Source organism: Poecilia reticulata, linkage group LG16 (genome assembly GCF_000633615.1).
Source record: "Poecilia reticulata strain Guanapo linkage group LG16, Guppy_female_1.0+MT, whole genome shotgun sequence".
NCBI lineage: Eukaryota > Metazoa > Chordata > Actinopteri > Cyprinodontiformes > Poeciliidae > Poecilia > Poecilia reticulata.
This window is the reverse complement of record NC_024346.1, coordinates 5,669,871-5,690,789: the sequence shown is the minus strand read 5'-3', so window position 1 is coordinate 5,690,789 and position 20,919 is coordinate 5,669,871. Positions and strand designations below refer to the sequence as shown.

Below are 20,919 nucleotides of genomic sequence, written 5' to 3'. Positions count from 1 at the left end.
AGACCGAGCCGACAATCGTCTTCCTCAGTGTGTCGCCTCCTGACAGGGAGGAGCGAAATTCAGCAGGACAAATCCGACATGTTCCCGTCATGAGCAGCAGACGGATCATAGAGGCAGGAAATGAGGTTAAAATGACAGGGGAAGATATACAAATACCAAAATACAAGTCATCCCTGATCTTTGTTTAACATAGTGTATGAAAAATTTGTTTGTAAAACATACAGAAAAGGATGAGAAAAAAGTAAGAAAACTGACTTTAAAGTCAAAATTCAAATTAATAAGGAAATATTTAAAGATGCATGTCAATTATGTTGCTACTGTATGGAAATAATGATAATCATATCTTTCTTGATATAGGATTAGACCTGCACTTCATCCACACTGAATGTCCCTAATTTATTTGGTAGATTTCAGTTTTAACACTAAATTTACCAGATGGCGCATAAACAACTTAAACAAATCTGTCTCTGATAACAAAATGTCAGAATTACAAGAGAAAAATCTAAATTCTTAAAAAAATTATCTGAATTCTGAGATTTAAATCCAAATTCTGAGAAAAAAGTCAGAGTTATGAGGAAAAAGTTAGAATTTTTAGATTGAACTCTGTCATGATGCAGCGGTTGTGGTGGTGAGAATGAACGCTGAGACCCAGATGATGAAGATGAAGATGATTTAATAAAGACACAAACACAGGCGGCACCGCAGAGAGTTAGCACACAGCTAATTATTGAGGCTTGTGTCGTGTTGCTGAAAACCACGTGACTGACAACAAACGAGGCCTCGCATTGCATGGGTCACGTGACTGCTTCATTTTGCGTGTCGGTTTTCAAAATAAAAGCGCGATGAGCCGCGCTGCATTATGGGTTGTTGTCCATTTGGTCTCGCATCAGAGAATATTTTGCCAAAATAAAATGAACATTGACCAACATATTTGATGTGTATTGATGATGGTACTCTTCAAAATGTAATGTTTGTTACTGCTTTTCTCAATTGTAGATTATGTTTTTTTATGACTATATTTTTGTGATTTTCTGATGTAAATCTCTTTGAACTGCATTGTTGCTGAAATGTGCTACAGGAGTAAACTTGATTGTCTGAAATGGAGCCAGTAAGAAGAAAATCTGACATCTGGGAATATTTTGAGATGATCGCTCACAATAAAATTCTTCTCAAGTAATAATTGACCCCTCCACCTCCCAATTTCTGACCTTTTGCAAAGTTCCACTATTATTTGTAGTCTGATTAGCAAATATATATCAGTCTTTAACAGCAGAAACGGATTTAATTCTGTTGCAGGACTAAAATTCAACATGTAGCCAAATATAAGGGATGAGAGCCAATTAGAAATCCAAGAAAAAGCAAACGCCCCAACATGCACTGCACTCCCAAGACACTAAAACATCAAATGTCTTTATTGTCAAATCAGTCTGACATAAAAGAAAACCCAACACAACCACTGACTGACGTTCAACATAAACCAGGATTAGACAAATAATTAAAATATATGACAATTAAATATGATTTAATTGATTCTCCTGTTGCTAAACATGAGTTTGATGAAAACTGTGACAATATTGCATTTACTAATTTTTGGAAGAATGATCCAGTTGAGTGGCAAGGCTGTTACAGTTTCACCAGCAGATGTCACTAGTGAGTCATGAAGCATCGAGTAATGAACCTTTTTGCAAAGCAAAGGGCTGAAAAGCTTCAATGCTTCATGAGGCTTCATTTGCCCATCACTACTAATCACCGGTAGCAACTGAAGACTGAATAAGAGCTAAACCAACACAGGACTTTACAGTTCGACTGTGATGGCAAGCAGACAAATGACATGAGGATCCAACAAGGAACACAGACAACAGGTGGGACTAAATACACTGGGAGGGTAATCACAGGGAACGAGACACAGCTGGGATCAATCAAGACAGCACAGAGACTCAGCAAAAACAGGACTAGACACACAAAGAAACTCAAACTCAAAACACAGGAAAACACAGAACCTAAAACTCAGAATTTAAAAAAGAAAATCAAAATTCTGATAACAATGTCCAAATTTTGAGAGAAAGACATTCTGAGATTAGTTTTTGTAGGATTCATATTTAGCGGCAGCATTGCTGCCACTATTCTTCCATTGGACCACATGTCACATACAAACGTTTGTAGAAATTAAATAAAAAACAAACAAACCAAAAAAGACAGACAACCTGGCAGAATACATGTAATTTTAGGTTAAAATATGTAAAATATTCAACCAGGAAATTATGTTGTCTGCAGTTTCTTGAAATATTGTTTAATATGTCCAATAAAATCTTAAATATAGCATCAGTCTGCATTAATTTCCAGAGAAGCATTCCAAAGAACTGTACAGTTTTCTTCTGTCCATTAGTTTTATCTTTTGGTAAAATATATCGCTTTTTAATAACATGGCAAGTGAAATGTTTGTTTTTAATTCGAGCTGCAGAGCTTAACTTTTATTAAAGTTTTTTTTTTTTTACGCATTTGTTAAAATTGTCTCCACATCATGAGAAGGTCAGGAGACAGATAATCTATGAAAAAGATCAAACTCTTTCACCTGCTCCCTGAACTGCTACAACTGTTTGAAGAAATGCACCAAAAACAACCAATCTAAGCCAGGAGGCGGGTCTTAGCGCTGCCAATCAACCGTGTGAATGTGCTGCTAAATGTCCAAATGCCAGAAAAACAACTTACTGTTACAAGAAAACAGTTTATCTGCTGGCATGCAAGTTAGCAAATGGGCATGCTTGACGGCGCTAAGCCCCGCCTCCTGTTTCTGATTGGTTGTTTCCAATTAGCACTGTGAGAAGGCAGATGAGTTCGATTTTTTTACAGATTATTTGTCTCATACTACACTGCCATGACAGCAGTAATATTTAATTTTCAGTTTGATTAAATAGATTTTTTTAGTTGGCCTGATCCTGTAAAAGCGTTTACAGCCAAACAGAGTAATAATAATCCAAAGTGAGGAACTTACTTGCGCCCCACTCTGCTGCCGTTCCGGTGGATGCAGGCCACTTCCCGGGTCTGGTATCCCACCTGGATGTCCCAGAACGGACTCTCCTGCCGGTTCAGCCGGTTCCTGGACCGTTTCTTTTGAATCAGCTCCCTGGTTTCAGGATCCTTCACCCCTCCTCGCTCCCTGAGCCCCTGACCTTTGCCTTTCCGCCGTTTCGCCTGCCGTGCGGTCCGGGTCTGCGGCAGGACGCAGGGGGTCCACGGTCCGACCCTAAGGCTGTACAGGCCTTCCGGACCCACACAAGCTCCCGGTTTACAGGACTGGAACTCGGTGAGGTTCGGGCAACCGGCTCCTCCGAAAAGCGGAGGAACCAGGACGCTGCGGACTCTGTTCCTGAGGCCCGTTCCGCACGTTTTGGAGCAGGAGGTCCATGGCGAATACTCGGTGACGACGCAGTCCTGAGGGCAGGGGATCAAACACGCCTGCTCCAGGCGCGGCTTGGGCTCAAAGTACTCACAGATGGCGTCCTCTGCTGGAGACCCATCCGCCTTGAGCGTGCAGCCCACCTCCCGGGTCTGAATGCCCTCCTCGCCGCCGCTGCACATGAACTGCCGCGCGGCGCCGAAGGTCCTGGCCGACACCGGCACGCACTCGTTCCAGGCCCCCAGCTGCCAGTCGTACAGGTCCTTGTGCCAGTCGCACACGCGGAAGCAGTTCCTCTGGTTGGAGGGCCGCTGAGCCTGGTCACAGTTGGTGTGGAGGGTCGTCCAGCCGTCCACGTGGGCGCACCAGACCGCCCGGCTTTGGCTGCCGCCCGGGCCGCAGTCGCTGCCCATGCATCGCCCCCACGGACCTGCGGAGCGAACGGACAGGATCAGGCATGGCGAGGAGGAAGGAGCAACGTCAGAAAAATAAATAAATCCTGTATGATGCTTGATGCAAAATATATCATAATAAGTGAAACAATCTGCCTGTTGAATTAGCAGATTGTTTCGTCCCGTGTTTTTTAGTTTCTATGGTGCTGGAAGAAGAAGAGAGAGTGAGGAGGAAGAAAATAAAAACATCAAAAGACACTTGTGTGATTCTTAGCCATTTTTTTGTTGGTTATGAATTTGAGAAACAATTATTTCTCAGATTCTAGTGAGTGTGAGCAAATGTAAGAGCAGTTATTTATTAAGAATAGCAACCATAAATATTATATTGTTCTAATTCTGTGGTTCTTAACCTGGGTTCGGTCGAACCCCAGAGGTTCGATGATTCGGTCTCAGGGGTTCGGCGGAGCCTCTGCTGCGGAGGTAAAGACACACTTGTGTAAGTAAAGTCGTGATGACGCCCCGCTTTGCCATCACTTGCTGCAAAGGATCACGTTACATTGCTTAGCCAATCAGAGGATCACGTTACATTGCTTAGCCAATCAGAGCTGCGGAGGAGCCCTGATTGAAGGAGCTCCACTCAGCATGGATTTGAACTTGTGTCTTTAATTACTTCAGCAAAGCTCACAGTTTTWACCAAATTCTGTAGCTTTCGGTGWACWTCTAAATCTGCTCCTTAGTCGCATCTTTTCGGGGTTGGTACTGCCTCTAGTGGCGTGGGGGTGGTAACACAGCTAATATAATTACATTACTAAATCAGAATACCGCAAAGTCTTTATTATTTATTATTAATTTTTCATTCTCTTAAGAATGTAGAGCTAATTAAATGACCTAAATAAGACCTTAAAGTGGTTCCAGTTTCTCTCGATGGCCAACCTGTTGAAACTGTAGCAAATGTTAAATATCTGGTCACGGACAGTCGGCTGAAAACACTGCCTATATTTTGAAGAACTGTTCTCAGAGACTCTACCTTTTAAGAAGACTTAGTGATCTTTGGGTGACCCAACTAGACTCTAGTTCTGTCACAACTATCTGAATTTGGGGGGGGGGGGGGAATCATATTTTATTTATCACTACACAAGGGTTCAGTGAATGCGCATATGAAACTGGTGGGTTCGGTACCTTAAAAAAGGTTAAGAACCATTGTTCTAATTTAAATGGATAATGAGCCATAAATTAACAAGCTGGACAAAAAGCTTGTATATCCATTGAATTTTCTCAGATTTTCAACCACAAACCTCAAAATATCTTTTTGGTTTTGATGCAGAAGAGCAACTTAAAGAAATCAAGTTGAACAAAAAAAACAAAACATAAAATCCTTTATTTTTTTGCAAATATAAACCTGAAAAGTGTTGAGTGTTTCAGTTTCACTTTGCACAGCTGAATGGTTGCCATGGAGATTAAAGGATTTCTCAAACATGCATGAGAGAATCAGAGCAACACTACAGGCCTGTTTTTAATGAGGGAATGACATCATAGCATGATGTAAAGCTCAAAAGAGTCAAATTTACACGATGCTGCCTCTTCAAATAAATATACAACACCTGGAACTATTGACCAAAGTTCCAGGTGTTGTGAATCAAAGGCAGGTTTTGGGGTTTTCATGCAGAACTCTGTGTTTTGGCAGGTTTGCAGTTTTCTGGAGGTTTGTTCCAGATTTATGGTGCATAGAAGCTGAATGCTGCTTCTCTTCATTTGGTTCTGGTTCTGAACCAGAACCATTAAGACCTGAGACGTCTAGAAGGTTGACACAACAACCGCAGATCTTTAATGTATTGTGGGGCCAAGCCGTTCAGTGATTTATAAACCAACAGCAGTATTTTAAAGTCTATTCTCTGAGCTACAGGGAGCCAGAAAACATTGAATTTGACTCTACAAATTAACCGAATCTGCAGGAAAATAACAAATCCAACAACAATACTGACAAAGTTGGAAAACTGCTTTGATTAAAAATAAATTGGGGGCGAAAATAAGAGAAAAGCTAGGATGCAGCAGGTACAAATTGATACACAGACACAAAATTACCCTTTGATTTTTTTCCTTCTGAATGGTAAACAGCAAGTGAATGTTTTTTTTTATCTGGGATAGAGATGGTTATAGGTGATCAAAGGGAAGCAGCTGAAGACCAAAGTGCTGTGAATTATCTGTGGTATTCATCAAACCCTTTTGGCAGCCAGCAGATATTGCTTCAAACATTCAGTACCAGCCATTTTCCAAACAAACATCTCCGGCCCAGACGGATACTTATACTGAATACTTATACAACCCAGTGCACAGATGATGCAAAGAACAGGACATGTTTGCAAATGTTGCAGAATCTGAGTCATTTAGTGAGATTTTAAAGCTCCCATCTGTGCTGTCAGGAATTGTGATCTAAACTACGGTAGTAAATAAGGGACAAAACTCTGTTGCAAACTCTCAAAATGATCTTGTGAGTTTTGTGAGTCAGTTTTCTTCAGAAAACTAAAATGATTTATATTGTATTACATGTCAGAGTTCAGCTATTACAATGGTGCATTAGGGATGTTTTAGATATAAAACTTCTTTTAAGATACTCAGACATTTTTAGATTAAACTCTGAAATTCTTTGAAAAAAAAAAAAGAAGAAATTTCTGAGTCAAAACTATTTCTGAATTTGAAAAGTCAAAATTTGCTAGAGAAAACCCCTGAAGTTTTGAGGTTGATTTCAGAAACTTTGCAGAAAAATCATGGACATTTCTGCATGTCAAAAGTTGAAATGTTTTTTTTTCTAGTAAATTTGCTTCTTTTAAAGACGCATAAATTCCCACATTTTTTTCTAGAAAATTTCTTAGATTAATCTCAAAATCTAATTTATTTCTAGATAATTTTTGACTATTTTCTTGTATTAATTTTCCAGACTTTTTGGCAGAAATGCACTCCTTTTTTCTACACTGGCGCTAATGTGAAAAATCAACAGCCCTGTAAGCGCTCTTAAATGTTTTAATCTAAAATTAACCAACCTGTGATCAAACATAGCGAGAAAAAAAAAAAAAAAGATTAATTAACACAGTTTGGCTGTAGTCTGATTGTGTCATCCAAAGGTTATTAATACCACAACAGGAGAGAAATCTAATTAAATAGAAAGCTTCACATTTCAACTAGCAAGCTGATTATGTTAGTATGTGGCAAATCAAAATGCTGCTTCTGGTTATAATTAGAAAGCACAGCAACAAAGAGCGAGCTGCGGTGACAGTAGCCTGATGTTTCCCTCAGAGAAACTACTGGTTTGTTTGGCTAAAAGTTATTTTCTCCCTGACATTTATTGCTGTAGAAGATACGCTGCACGCGGCAGTTGGTGGTTACCGTAGCAACCAGTAACCGACAGCTCCTCCCCCTTTTTCTGTTGCCGTTTCGTAACCGCGACGTTAGGATCAGATCTGCGTTTTCTTTACAAGCACTATATTTTAACATATATTTGACAAATTTTATGCGTAATATTGCCATGTTTTGTATACGTTTTACACTGTTACCTGTATTTTAGCTGTGTTTAATTTTACAACAGTTAACTACTGTCAACTGTCATGTTATTGTATTTTATTTGATGTATAGGACTTTTATCACTTTTAAAGCAAAGTAATGCTTTGTGTGATAGTTTTTGAATGTTATGTGTGTGATTTTATCTCTCATGGACCGAAAATATATATGTTCTTCGTCATTTATGTTAAAAATTAGAGTTGTTATATGGGTTAATGGTATAAATTTATATTAAATACTATACGGTCGCAGGCAGCGTCCCTTTTTCTGCTGCTGTCTGCATATTTGAGGCTGAGGTTAACCGCCAACTTGATTTTATCTCTTGTTAGAATAAATACAGTGAACCTGAGTGTGTCTGCTGTGAAGTCAAACAAAGAAGGGTTACAAAAAAAGGTTTTAAAAATGTGAGTACTAGTGCAAAAATAATAAGACTAAAATGCAGATTAAAATGTGGTAAATTCTGTTAAATTTAGAAAACAAAACACACGACTAGGCCAGTCGCAATAAGCAATACATCAATTAAAAACATGGTAAATTAAAATAAATGAATGATTTATCGTTTTTTTGCTGGTGGGTGAAAACCATTGACCAACATATTTGATTTGTGTGATTTTGGTGATGACACTCATCAAAATAATATAATGTTTGTTCAGTTGTTGGCTGTTTGGTGTTTTCATTAAAACTTTGTAATTTTGTGTTTTTGCGATGTAAAGCATTCTGCTGCTGAAATGTGCTACACAGATAAACTAGACAGTCTGGTTTATTGGTCTCAACTCGCCGTCTTTTAAGGATAATTTTGTTTCCAGAGACTTCATAATTCATTTTATTTGTTGTTTTATTTATTTTGGATATTTAAGATGTCTTCCAGCTCCAGTGTTAAATGGTCGTCAGAATTTAAAGTTTATTGATCTATGAAAATGTGTTCACTGTATTATGCCTGTATTATTATTATATATGTTGAAAAGGGTCTGAAAACAACAATTTTACAGTAATATTGCTGCAAAACTGCAAAGCACTTCAGCCTCACATTGTGTTTTACCTCCACATATTAACGTAAAGCTTTATTAGCATAAAAATAACCTTTTAATATTGTATGAAGCATCATTTGAATCTGTGAAAAATGTCATTTCACGTCGATGTGTTGAGTTTGGCAGAGTGCAATCAGGATGATAAATTACTGCTAATCTAATCAATTTAAATTGATTTAATAAATAAACAACTCTGCACGTCATAGACAAACTTTGGCTGTTGAGTTAACGTTTTTATTTCTACTATTGCACACAAGGGGTTTGCAAATTTGATCCCCTTAGGGGAGTTTTAATCTCCTCCCATCCTTAGATGTTCTTGTAATCAGATAATCTCACACTTCTTCAGTCTTTTTGAAGGTCAAAGTACAACTACAGGATTAAAAATCAAAGGAAAACGGCAGGAAAAGGCTTTGGAAGAAACTTCAGACAGAATATTGACTCAGACCATCCTGAAAGACAGTTTCACAATCTTTTAAATTTAAAAAGAAGTGGCTGGTGGTGAAATTTGGACTGTACTCCACTGTACCTTCAAATGCACTGCAAACAAAAACATGAAAGAGAATCAGGGCAGCAGAGGTTTGACTGTTACATCTCTGTAAATTTCTTTAAGCTTAATGAACATCCAGTAGACACGTTTAGTTTTAAACGTATTTATTGGGAATCTTGTGATTCAGTGTTACAAAGGCTGATTATGATTTCTTTTCTAAAAAATGTTATAGTAGTGTGTTGTGAAGCCAAGTAAAAGGTCTAAAAAATCCAAAAACTGTCCTGATGAAGTAATAAGTTGGCCCAAATGTCCCCTGACATCATCTCCCGCCATCTCTGCCGGGTTTGGGTCGTAATATCCTCCCTGTCAGGACCGGAGTCTGATCTCTGACTGGGCCTCAAGTGTCCATTTAATGAACGCCGTCTCTGTCCCTGCAGGGTCAGCCTCACTAATGAATGGGTCGCTGTGTCTCCCTCTCTCTGCTCATGTCTGTTTATTATTTTCTTTTGCTCTCAAAAACAGGATGTCTCTCGCTGGCTCTGCAGGGTCAGAGTTCACCTGAGGTTCGTTTCTGCGGCGCAGTGTTTAAGCCTGCAGACGTGATCCAACTTCACCACGTCTAAAACAATGTTGACGATAAAAACGACACGCCAAATAAAAAATGAGCAGCAATCACAAGGTTTTAAGAAAACCTGCAAATATTTTATTCTACGTAAAATATTTTCAGCTGGACTCAAAACTCCTCCACCGTATTTTCAGAGTGGGTCAGAATCTGCAGTAGAATAATATAGAAATGGACTGAAGGGTGAAATGAAGAGGCTACCATTTTATAAAAGAAAAAACATTTTTTAAGACGGTTTCAAACTACTTAGAGTTACTTTTGGTGCTGTTCTGAAACACTGATGCTGGTCTTTTGTTCTCTAACTTGCCCACTTTTTTCACTTCCAATACCGATATCTGAGCTTTAGTATCGACCAGATGATCAGAGCTGAATTCACTTGAAATGCTTTATTTTTTAAACACAGACATAAAAGTAATTAATTACATATTTATTTGATAAATCTGCACTAGTACAGGACATTTAAATACACCCAATATCTTCACAAATTTGGTCAAACATGTAAAAAACAACTTTAAGGGCAGACGTTTGTGCAAAACCACTAAGTATTTATGTTAAGTTGATAAAAACTGTTTTTATTTTTTTTATAGACACATGTATTTTCTTGTTGATGTTACTGTTAAAAATTCACTTTTGAGGTTGAGGAAGCAACTTAGCTATTTTTTAGATCAAGAAACCTGTAAAGTAAGTTAGGATTTAAAGGATCCACCTGATTAATTTCCAACACTGTTAATTAAATATCCAGGTTTAAAAAAGTAAGTTTAGTCACTTACTGAACCATTTGTCTGTTTTAAAAATGAACAATTTTGTACAAAAGTCTCATCTTCTTGTAATATTATCATACTTTTAACTCAGAGGTTCCCAAACTGTGGGGCGCGCCCCTAGTGGGAGCGCCGTGCCATTGCAGGGGTGGCGCGGGAAGCTAAATGAAAAAAACAAACAAACATGAAAGCTGTATGCGCTGGGTTTTTACCTTACAATGGCCAACTCTCTGTTATTCCTCTGTCAATTTGATACAGTAGGGGCTTCCACACTTCCCATATCTGTGTCCTCTGTCACTTTTATCAGCAGTCAAAACTGTTTCATCCGTTGTTAACATGTTAACCTGTTTTTCCGAGCCGCCTTTAAACGCAACATGAGCGCTACGACACTCACGCTGGGTTTACACCTGTGCGGCAGTGAAGGAGACCTGCTGCTGTACGGAGCTACGCAGGTGTGTTAGAATCATGGCAGCAAACCATCCATCCATTTTCTTGCACCCTTGTCCCTTAGTGGGGTGAGGAGGTGCTGGTGCATCTCCAGTTAACGTTCCGGGCGAGAGGCGGGTTCACCCTGGACAGGTCGCCAGTCTGTCGCAGGGCAACACAGAGACACACAGGACACACAACCATGCACACACACACTCACACCTAGGGGCAATTTAGACAGACCAATTCACCTGACAGTCATGTTTTTGGACTGTGGGAGGAAGCCGGAGTACCTGGAGAAAACCCACCATGCACAGGGAGAACATGCAAACTCCATGCAGAAAGATCGGGGCCGGGAATCGAACCCAGAACAAGGCAACAGCTCTACCAACTGCGCCACTGTGCAGCCTGGCAACAAACCAGCAAAACGCAAAAGAACTTTTCACAGTTTTTCCCCCAAACTAACCGACTGAGTTGAGTAAAGCTGCTGGATGCAGGTAATGTTAGCTAAACGATGACCAGCTAATATCAATACATCACCTTAAGCTTAACAAGTAGCCTGTAGGCTACTGATGTTGTCTATGTTCAGGTACATACATTCATTTTTCCCCCCCAAAAGTCGACCCCACCCCCACCCGTTCTTAGAGTCAGGGAGTCTCTCTGCCCCCTACCCGCGCCTCACACGCCTCCTTCAACCAGACAGCCATTTGTAATCCATACGGGGGGCCAGAAAATGTTTGCAAACCACTGCTTGAACTGATGATGGGTGCAAAACGTAAAAAGTAACTTATTTATGGTAATTTTGCACAACTTCTGCAAACATTTTGAGCAGATTGTAAATTCTGGGGTGAGTTTTGGATTAATAAATGTTTCTTTGGATTAAATCCAGCGATTGTTTTGTACTTTCCGGTCAACTCGACGAGGCGTCCCTGTAGAGGGAATTAACCCTGTAATTCAGTATGTTTCTGTAGCCGCAGGGAGGACAAAGTGTTACCATATTGAACTTTCTGCCTTGAGCCACATTAAGCTCAGCAGTAAATTCACTTGCCAGGAGCCACAAAGTAAATCTGCAGTGGATGAACAGACAGACAGACAGACAGACAGACAGACAGACAGACAGACAGACAGACAGACAGGAAAACACTGCGCGTTACATCATTGTGCTCCCTGTTATTTGGTTCCTCATTGAGACCTTTCTGTGTTAATGGCCGACATCAAAGCACAAGACGTTAATGTGGCAGAAAGAAAAAAAAAGCTGAATATGGGGAAGAGAAAGAAAATGACCAGCGGCTAACACTTTACATCTGAAGGAATATTTTCAGCAGCTTAGCATTCATGAAAGACGGTTAACCCCGACCTGCTTTCAGTGTGAAGAGGCCCTGGGCGGCCGAGCCACATTGACTCAAACTGGCTGTAAATTTCATTAACTGTAATACTGCGATTATGTGAGCCTGGCTGGAAGGAAACGCTTTGATGACGAACCGTTCATCACGTCCGTGCAGCAGCAGCAAAACAGACGTCTTAACACATTGTTCAACGAGTCTCCGTCGGTTTTATCTGCGCCGCTCTGCATACAGAACCGGGATTACAGCTTAATGACACCAAGTGGGTCCCATTTAATGGGCTCATTACCTTAAACAGACTTCCTGAGTTAAATGCAAAGTATGGAGACCAGGTTTGTTCCCTCAGTGAATTCATAATCACTCAACTATGAGTTTATCTTCACATCTGATTGGACTCATTTTACAGTCTGTGCACAAAGACACGGCCAGAATTATGAAGTAACTAGTTACATTTACTCAATTACAGTCACTTTTTGGAAAATAAATATTTTTACTGCTCTGTACTTTTTACTTGAGTAAAACTTCTGGATTTTCTACCCAATGAAAGAAAAACAAATTCAGCCGACTCAGACTCACACCTGCAGTTTCTGTTAAAGATCCATAAGTTTCACATTGAAAGAAACTGATTTGGAAAAATGTTATTTTGCCTGATTTACTCTGTCAGCAATATTGGTAATAAAATGTTGTCACTTTGCCACAGGAACACACAGAAGAAACTCAGAAAAATCACAAATGTGCCTATAAATACATACATAAATAAACAAATAAAATAAAAATGATCAGCTCCCTCAGACTTTTTGGAATGTGTTAAAGTGTTCTTTAAAATAAAAAAACTTTTATTTTATTCAAGCCGATCTTTATGAGCTTGAAAAAAAAACCTAACAATCTGAAGAGAAAATAAGAAATGTCTAAAAATCCTACAAAACTCAACACAAAAAAAAAAAAAAAAAATCTTACCCAGTCTAATTTGTCCACTTTAAATAAGACAAAACTAACTTTCCTGCAAGAAATAGGAGCTTATTTATGTAAATAACTCTTTAATTTGGATTAAAACTATTAGTTCAACTGGCAGATTATTTCATTTACAGAAAGGGAAAATGTCTTGTCATAATGTTATAATCTGCTATATTACATTAATATTAAGGAATTATTTATATAAAATAAGTTTGCTGAAAAGTTTCTTGTAAGTTAGTTTTGTCTTATTTGATGTTTTAGCCTAGTTGACCCAGAAACTAGACAATAAAAAACTTGGTAAGATCTTGTGGTTTTTATTATCCTGCACCTTCTGTATATTTGAGTTTTAGCCAACAGGTTTTTGGGAATCAACCCAAAGGAGCTAGAATATTATTTTTTCATGTATTTTCCAGAGATGTTACTAAATAAATTAGAACAAGATGTGAGTAAACAGCCTTAAGATCCAATTTAAAACTGGTTCTGTTGTCGACCGAACCGCTTCATCCTCTGGGTGAAGTGTTTAATAATAAAATAAAATAAAATAAATTGTTGTAAATAAAAAATAAAATAAAATAAAAATATAAGCATTCATATAAGATTCAAAATAGGCGAAAAAAGCAGCTAAGAAGAAACTTTGAGATGCTTTGTTAGTGGTTTAACTACTTTAAATGACTTTAACAACGCAGTGATGAAAGTGTTACACAAAAACTCAAAGGTTTCTCTGTAAACTGTTAAAGTCCAGGTGTAATGTGCAAAATCAAAGATAAATAATGTAATTTCAACACAAATCAATGTAAAATTAACGGCAGCATCATTCGATTTTTTGCCCTACAAACTTTTGAGTTAAACTTTTTATTCCCACTCAGTTTTCTTTTCCATACTCATCCAAACATGCAGGATAATCCAGACTTTTTGCATAGGAGCCCAAAAACACTTTTAAATCTGTTATGTTTCAAGAAAGTCTGGTTGCTTGGAAGCAAAACTTGAGAAATAAGAGGCAACATTTAGTTTCCTGATTAATTAAAAATCCCTCCAGCGAAGGAAGGAGGACAAAGTTCACAGAGCTGATGTGTTATTACCTGGTTTAACCAACCCGGCATAATGAGGCTCCACATCAAGCTGGAGCCTTTAGCCGAGTCCTTTTCTGGGTAAAATTAAAATTCTCATGAGGTTAAGTTGATTTATTTAGTTTTGTGACAGCGAGCCAGAAATGGGGGAAGACAGGGTTGTTTTCTGCGGTTTACAGATAAGTTGTGTTTGTTTGTGAGCTCATAAACAGCCCCAGAGGATGGATGAGTGACAAGATAAATGAGCGGAAACATGTTCTACTCCTAATAACACCCACATGCTCCGGTGGTGACAATAATGGCTGCTGGCAACATCAAAGAAGTTTTCCAAGTTCCTCGAGCCGAAGGGTCAGAGCCGCCGCCGCCGATCCGGAGCGACGCACCTGCAGCCGGTAGCTCTAAAACGTCTCCGATTCAAATGAGCGTCTATCGCCGCTCGGTTTTAGCTGTCAGTTTGCAACGCGAACAGATTCAAGCTGCTCTGAAGTAACAGACTGTCAGGGAAAATGTCAGGGCTGTCAGTAAAATAAACTCCATAATTTTCCCACAAAACACTTTGGATTCCTCGTGGGCTCGGCGGATGACAAACACAGGAGTGATAAAGGTGTTTGGTGCTGAGCGGAAATGTGAAAAGACATCAAAGATCAAACAACCAACAAACCCTTGACATGCTCTAAATTATCTCAGAGGGAGGAAGCATCAGTTTTCCTACATGTAAACACAATGAATCAGCCGCTGGAGGGAAATGGTTTGTTCCACAGGAACGAGGTTCAAACACTGGGATCGCAAACATACCAAGGATAAACAAATATTTCTAGATTTTATAAATTGCAGGTTGAAAATGAACACAGTGATGCAGCACGCTACTCACATCATTCGTTATGTTTACGTCTGAACAAACTTCGTTGGTTTGCTGTGTTCTTCCACTTTTTGCTCACAAAACTTAATTTCACATTTCGACAACAAATTTGCTCAATGGAAACACGACAATTTCTAAAAACCTCTAGTTCAGGATGAGGCGGCTGGTTTATTTTGCAAAACTTCAACGCAAACTGTTTTTTTCACATCACACGAGTCACATGAGGAAAAACCGGATATTACTACTGGTGGAAACGACAGAAAAAGACGACAGGAAGTAGTTTGAGGACGATGGTGCAGCTTGTTGTTTAATGACTTATCATGTGTGATTTTAATCGTGTTTCTTATTTAATTGCAAAATTGCTTTTTTCCCCCAACATTAGCAGAATGTTGACAAAGTTTTTCACAGATTTGTTAAGGAAACAAAGCTAATGGTGTTCCTCAGGGTTCAGTGCTGGGGCTGCTTTTGTTTATTATGTATTAATGCTTTCAGTTGCTTATATTGTTTTTATCAAATCAATCACAGTCTAGCGCTGCGATTAATCACAAATGTTTAACTTTGTAAGTCTGAAATGTTTAAATCCATATTTTTAGGAAAACATTTTATTGTCTCAAACTAAACATCTCACTTTTCCAGGTTTTCATATTCAGGAAGGTTTGAAAGAAGTTATTTTGTTTTAAACGTAATTTAGAAATGCTAACTGCGTGTGTTTTGATGGAAGGTCATCCATCTTTCCCTGGTTTTATCCAAACGTCCATCCTGCTGTTTATTAAAGTGAAAGTTGCCGTTGAGCACCAATTCTTTCATTGAGTTCAAAGAGTCAAATAGGTTCTGGTCAAAATATAATAAAGTACGACCAAAAATTACGTAAATTGTCTCAAAGTCTGTAAATAAATGTACGTATTTACATATCTGGCATTATTGGCACAAGTTTCATTAGAGGTTAAAATTTGGGTCGTCAGTCAGATCTGGCAACCCTGAACCTGGCATCCAGTGGGTGGATTAACCTCCCAGTGGTTTGGTGCTGGAACCAGTTATTAATCCATTTTACCACTGGTACAATCCCTCACCTAAACCAACGCTTCCTATTAAACTCTCAAAGTCTCAAAGTGAGGCGACTGAGTTTGACGTCACCAAGCAAAGCGGTGCGTCGATGTGCTGAGACAGAAGGTAATTATAGTTCTGCAGCATCAAACGTGAGTGAAAACGGCTGTCTGTCAACTCCAGGCATGTAATCAGATTTAAATGCAGCTTTATCCTCATGCATCTTGTGTTGTTCCTGCTCAGTTATTGGATAATTACCTCAATAATCATCAGAGGCCATAAGAATTTAGTTTATCTGTAAGAACAGGGCACATCCAGTTTCTGTTTCAGGAGGTAATCACAGTAGATTCTGATTAAGCCTGTCACAATAATCAATTAATCAATTAATTCAATGATAAAATAAAATGAGCTCAATCATGAAAGGCAAATTTCAGCTTTATGCATTTAAATATGCTCCAGTTCCAGTGTTGAGGGTTCTTTACAAAAATCAAAGTAGATCAATCTACGACATGCAAACTTTGATTAGTATCAACATATTTCCTTCTCGGGGTTGCACGGTGGCGCAGTTGGTAGAGCTGTTGCCTTGCAGCAAGAAGGTTCTGGGTTCGATTCCCGGCCCCGGCCTTTCTGCATGGAGTCTGCATGTTCTCCCTGTGCATTGTGGGTTTTCTCCTGGTTCTCTGGTTTCCTCCCGCAGTCCAAAAACATGACTGTCAGGTTAATTGGCCTCTCCAAATTGCCCCTAGGTGTGAGTGTGTGTGTGCATGGTTGTGTGTCCTGTGTGTCTCTGTGTTGCCCTGCGACAAACTGGCGACCTGTCCAGGTGACCCCGCCTCTCGCCCGGTACGTTAGCTGGAGAGGAACCAGCAACCCTCCCGACCCCACTGAGGGACAAGGGTGTAAAGAGAATGGATGGATATTTCCTTCTCCAAGGGAAACTGCTTGTATGCTGACACAAAGTTTCCCCAGAAAACTTGCTAAGCCCGGTGGCCGGTACGCGAGGCAGTAACTCCTCCAGTGGTTCACCGTGTTTTTGAGTTAAAAGTTGACAGGAAATGTGAAAATATCACTTGATAATTTTGTCTTATTGGAAGATTAATACCTGAACACCAACTAGCAAGCAATTGTTAAATGGTGTGACAATAAAAATCTTTTAAAAAGTCTTTAAAAACATGCCTGGTGGGGGCATAAGTAAAGCCTGGTGGCCCGCCAGGCTTCTAATGGTCCATCTAAAGTGTTAAATATTAAGCAATGTAACATTTATTTTTTTTAAAATGATATAAATCCATAAATAAATTAAAAAATGGTTTAAAAACAAAAAAAATTACTGTTTCTCGCAACGATTACCGGGAGAATTTATCGTCCCACAAATGTTCTGATTGTGACACAAACCTTTACGAAACAGTGATCAATAAGCATCTGCTGCATATTTCCAATCACTCTTATTGATGAGGTGTCGTGTTTGTGCTTAAACAGTGAATGTTTTCATGGTTTTCATTTCATTTTACTGAATAATGAGCACTGTTCAGTGGTTCGGAGAAATAAAACAAGGCATTAAAATGCATCACATCCAGCAGAAAAAGCGCCGCCTTTCACTTTATGCCGAGAACAAACAGAACTCAACGCATCCGTTTCGTTTCTCCACCTTTACAGGTTTTGTGACAGAGAAGGAGAACTGAATGCAAATCTCCTCCAGCACAAGTTCAAGAGCCAGAAACACAAACTACGAATTCCTCGTCTGGTGTGAAATTTGCCCTCTGCGTAACGATCCACCGTGACTTTGACGTCCGTATCAGTGGGAACACCAGGATTTATGTCTTTGCTCCATTTCCTTCTCGCTGCTTCACCGACTCCAACTTCACAAACCAGAAATCAATTAATGGATTATAAAACTCTCCAGAATGAAGCCGGGACTTAACGTTAACAGAACCAAAGATCATTTCATACAGACTTCCTCTCTCTAATTGATTTTCGAGTGTATTTCACGTTTACAGCTCTGTGGCTCTTTCAGTGATTACATTTCACTCTCACAATCTTTTCATCGCTTTTCCCTCCGACTCCGGGCCGCAGCATCACTGCAGAACATGATTAGACATTCCTGGAACCGATTAACAAGATTTCAGTTTGTTTTTTATCACAGGACTGAATTTTAAAGGAGACTGAAGGACCAAACCGCAGAAAGATGTATATTCCTCCACATTATTGGGTTTAATTTGTCTTCCGCTTCAAATTTTCACACATTTATGTAAAAAAAAAAGAGAAATACCAAACTATATTCTGGATAAAAAGTAAAAAAAATGCTGACTTTTTATCAGAATCTGCATCAAAGTCAACTTAATGATGCTTTAAAAGTTTTACGTAACTTTTAGGATAATACTAATAACATTATAAAAAAAAGTTCCTTTTTCCAATATTTGGAAAACTAGAATATTAGTGTAACGCTAAGAAAATAAAAATAATAAAACTACAAGAATAAAGTAATAATAATATGAGAATTATCCCAGAATATTAAGAGACCACATAAAAATAATATGAGAATAAAGTTGTAATATTATAAAATCACAATATTACCACTTTATTTTCATAATATTAAGACTTTATTCTCATATAATTACAACTTTATTCAATGTATTATATTGACTATCTGACTATAGTTATTTTTCCTATATGGCCCTAATAATCCATCGTAAAAAAGTTTTTTAAAAAAAGGGAAAATTCTGCATAAATTCCTTAGCAGAAAAAATTAAATAACATTCTGGTAAAATTTTATCCCTCCATGCAGATTTGGTTTGTTTGTACGAGAAAACGTTTTATTAAAGGCATCATGTAACAAACATGCATTAGTTCATATTATGAACAGAGATTATTTACCAAAAACGCTTCAGTTACTTTGGTTTGGTTAAAGGTCATAATCTCTCTTATTTACCAAGAGTTGACTGGTGACAACCAGGAACAGAACAATAAAGAACACAGTGTTAAACACGAGACAATAATACGCATTTAAATACAACTTGATCTGAGATTTGCACATTTTATGACTATTTATATCAGCAGTTCATCCAAAACAAATAAATCTTTCAACAATGAAACGTAAGAGATAATATTTACCTCAAGCTGTGTAACTTGATGTGAACGGCGTTCAGCTGCATGGGGCCTGATAGTATCACATGCAAATCCTCAATAAAATGACATTTTGCTGCATCAGTTCCACATACAAACACTTAGTCATAATCTTTAGTGTCGCTCACTGTGACGGCAGTTTGGGAATAATCTGCTGCAGAAAGCAACATTTAAATAATCCTCTAACTGAGGTGGACGCCCACCTGGTGCTCAGGGCTCAACAGCGACGTATCTTTGATTTAGTCCATCCATCCATTTTCTAACACCCTTGTCCCTTAGTGGGTTGCTGGTTCCTCTCCAGCTAACGTTCTGGGCGAGAGGCGGGGTTCACCCTGGACAGGTCGCCAGTCTGTCACAGGGCAACAGGACAAACAACCATGCACACACACACTCACACCTAGGGGCAATTTGGAGAGACCAATTAACCTGACAGTCATGTTTTTGGACTGTGGGAGGAAACCGGAGTACCTGGAGAAAACCCACCATGCACAGGGAGAACATGCAAACTCCATGCAGAAAGACCGGGGCTGGGAATCGAACCCAGAACCTTCTTGCTGCAAGGCAACTCTTTGATTTAGTCTGAAGGTAAAATATTGTTTATTAATGTCGTTGTTCTACTCTGTTCTGCATAAATAACAGTTTGCTCTAAAAGCTGATGGTTGAATAAGCCCAGCTCTCTGTGGATGACAGCAAGATTAATCACCAACAATGTGGGGAAATAATTTGGCTTCAGCTAAGTAAGCAGGACTCACTGCTGAAGAACCGAGTCCTAAAGCGTCCGGGACTGGCTGCAACAATAGACTTTATTTATTTGAGATGTAAGAAAGAATGCTGCAGGCTGTTTAGTTTTTATACATTTTAAAATAAACATTGTCACGTGGACATCACTGGAGTCGTTTGCGTTGCAATGCAAACCGTGTAGATAATGAATGCTAGGTGCTAAAGCGCTAACTCCAGCAGCATTCAGTCCGTACAGTTTGAACCATGTTGAATGAAGAAACGATGAGGAAAGAAGAAAATCGGAGGAAAAATCAGGTATTTGTGCTGCTGCTGCTTGGAAACGCTGACCAGGAAGGAGAGCTCCAGTTTCTAACTCGAGAAGTTTAAGTACCGTATTTTCTGGACTACAGAGCGCATCTCACTATAAGCCACAAAGCTTTAAAAAAAACTGGAAAGGTACATATATAAGCTGCATGGGAAAAAAGCAGCGGCTTATAGTCTGAAAAATACGGTAAGTTACTTTATTATTACTTCAAACATCCACTTATCATCTTCCATTTTGTTTTAGCTCCTGCTAATGGTGTTAGCCAGCTAAGCTAATAAAGTAAACAGCAGCTCAGCAGCCAATCATCCTGCTTGTTTCAACAAATATATTGAACACCAGTTTACTTCAATGCACAGGTAAAAGAAATGTCAAAAAGTGATGAGGTTTGTACATATTGATAAACTTTATCAATCAAGTTTATCACAAATAAACTTGATTCAAACAGCAACTTTTAGGTCAACAGGAAAGTTACAGCATATTCAGTCATGGATCCCTTTAAAGCTACATTATGCAACTTTTATTGAAAATAAATATAATTTTTACAGCGGGAGATCGACAGGCGGATTGGGGCAGCGTCTGCCGTGAAGCGGGCGCTGTACCGGTCCGTCGTGGTGAAGAGAGAGCTGAGCCAAAAAGCGAAGCTCTCGATTTACCGGTCGATCTACGTTCCCACCCTCATCTATGGTCATGAGCTTTGGGTCATGACCGAAAGAACAAGGTCACAGAGATTAGCGGCTGAAATGGGTTTCCTCCGCAGGGTGGCTGGGCTCTCCCTTAGAGATAGGGTGAGAAGCTCGGTCATCCGGGAGGGACTCAGAGTAGAGC

At 39.0% G+C, this 20,919-nt stretch overlaps 1 protein-coding gene across 8 annotated transcripts in view; it reads right to left on the bottom strand.

The window, feature by feature from the left end:
* The window catches only part of thsd7ab (thrombospondin, type I, domain containing 7Ab), a 224,881-nt gene that overhangs the window by 128,370 nt on the left and 75,592 nt on the right, over positions 1-20,919 (bottom strand). For all 8 annotated transcript variants that reach the window (XR_535685.1, XM_008430970.2, XM_008430964.1 and 5 more), the window contains exon 2: positions 2,993-3,827. Coding sequence is in view for 7 of the 8 variants with exons in the window: in XM_008430970.2 (XP_008429192.1) it covers positions 2,993-3,827 (835 nt within the window). In the remaining variant the exon portion in view is untranslated. The remainder of the gene's footprint in view (positions 1-2,992; positions 3,828-20,919) is intronic.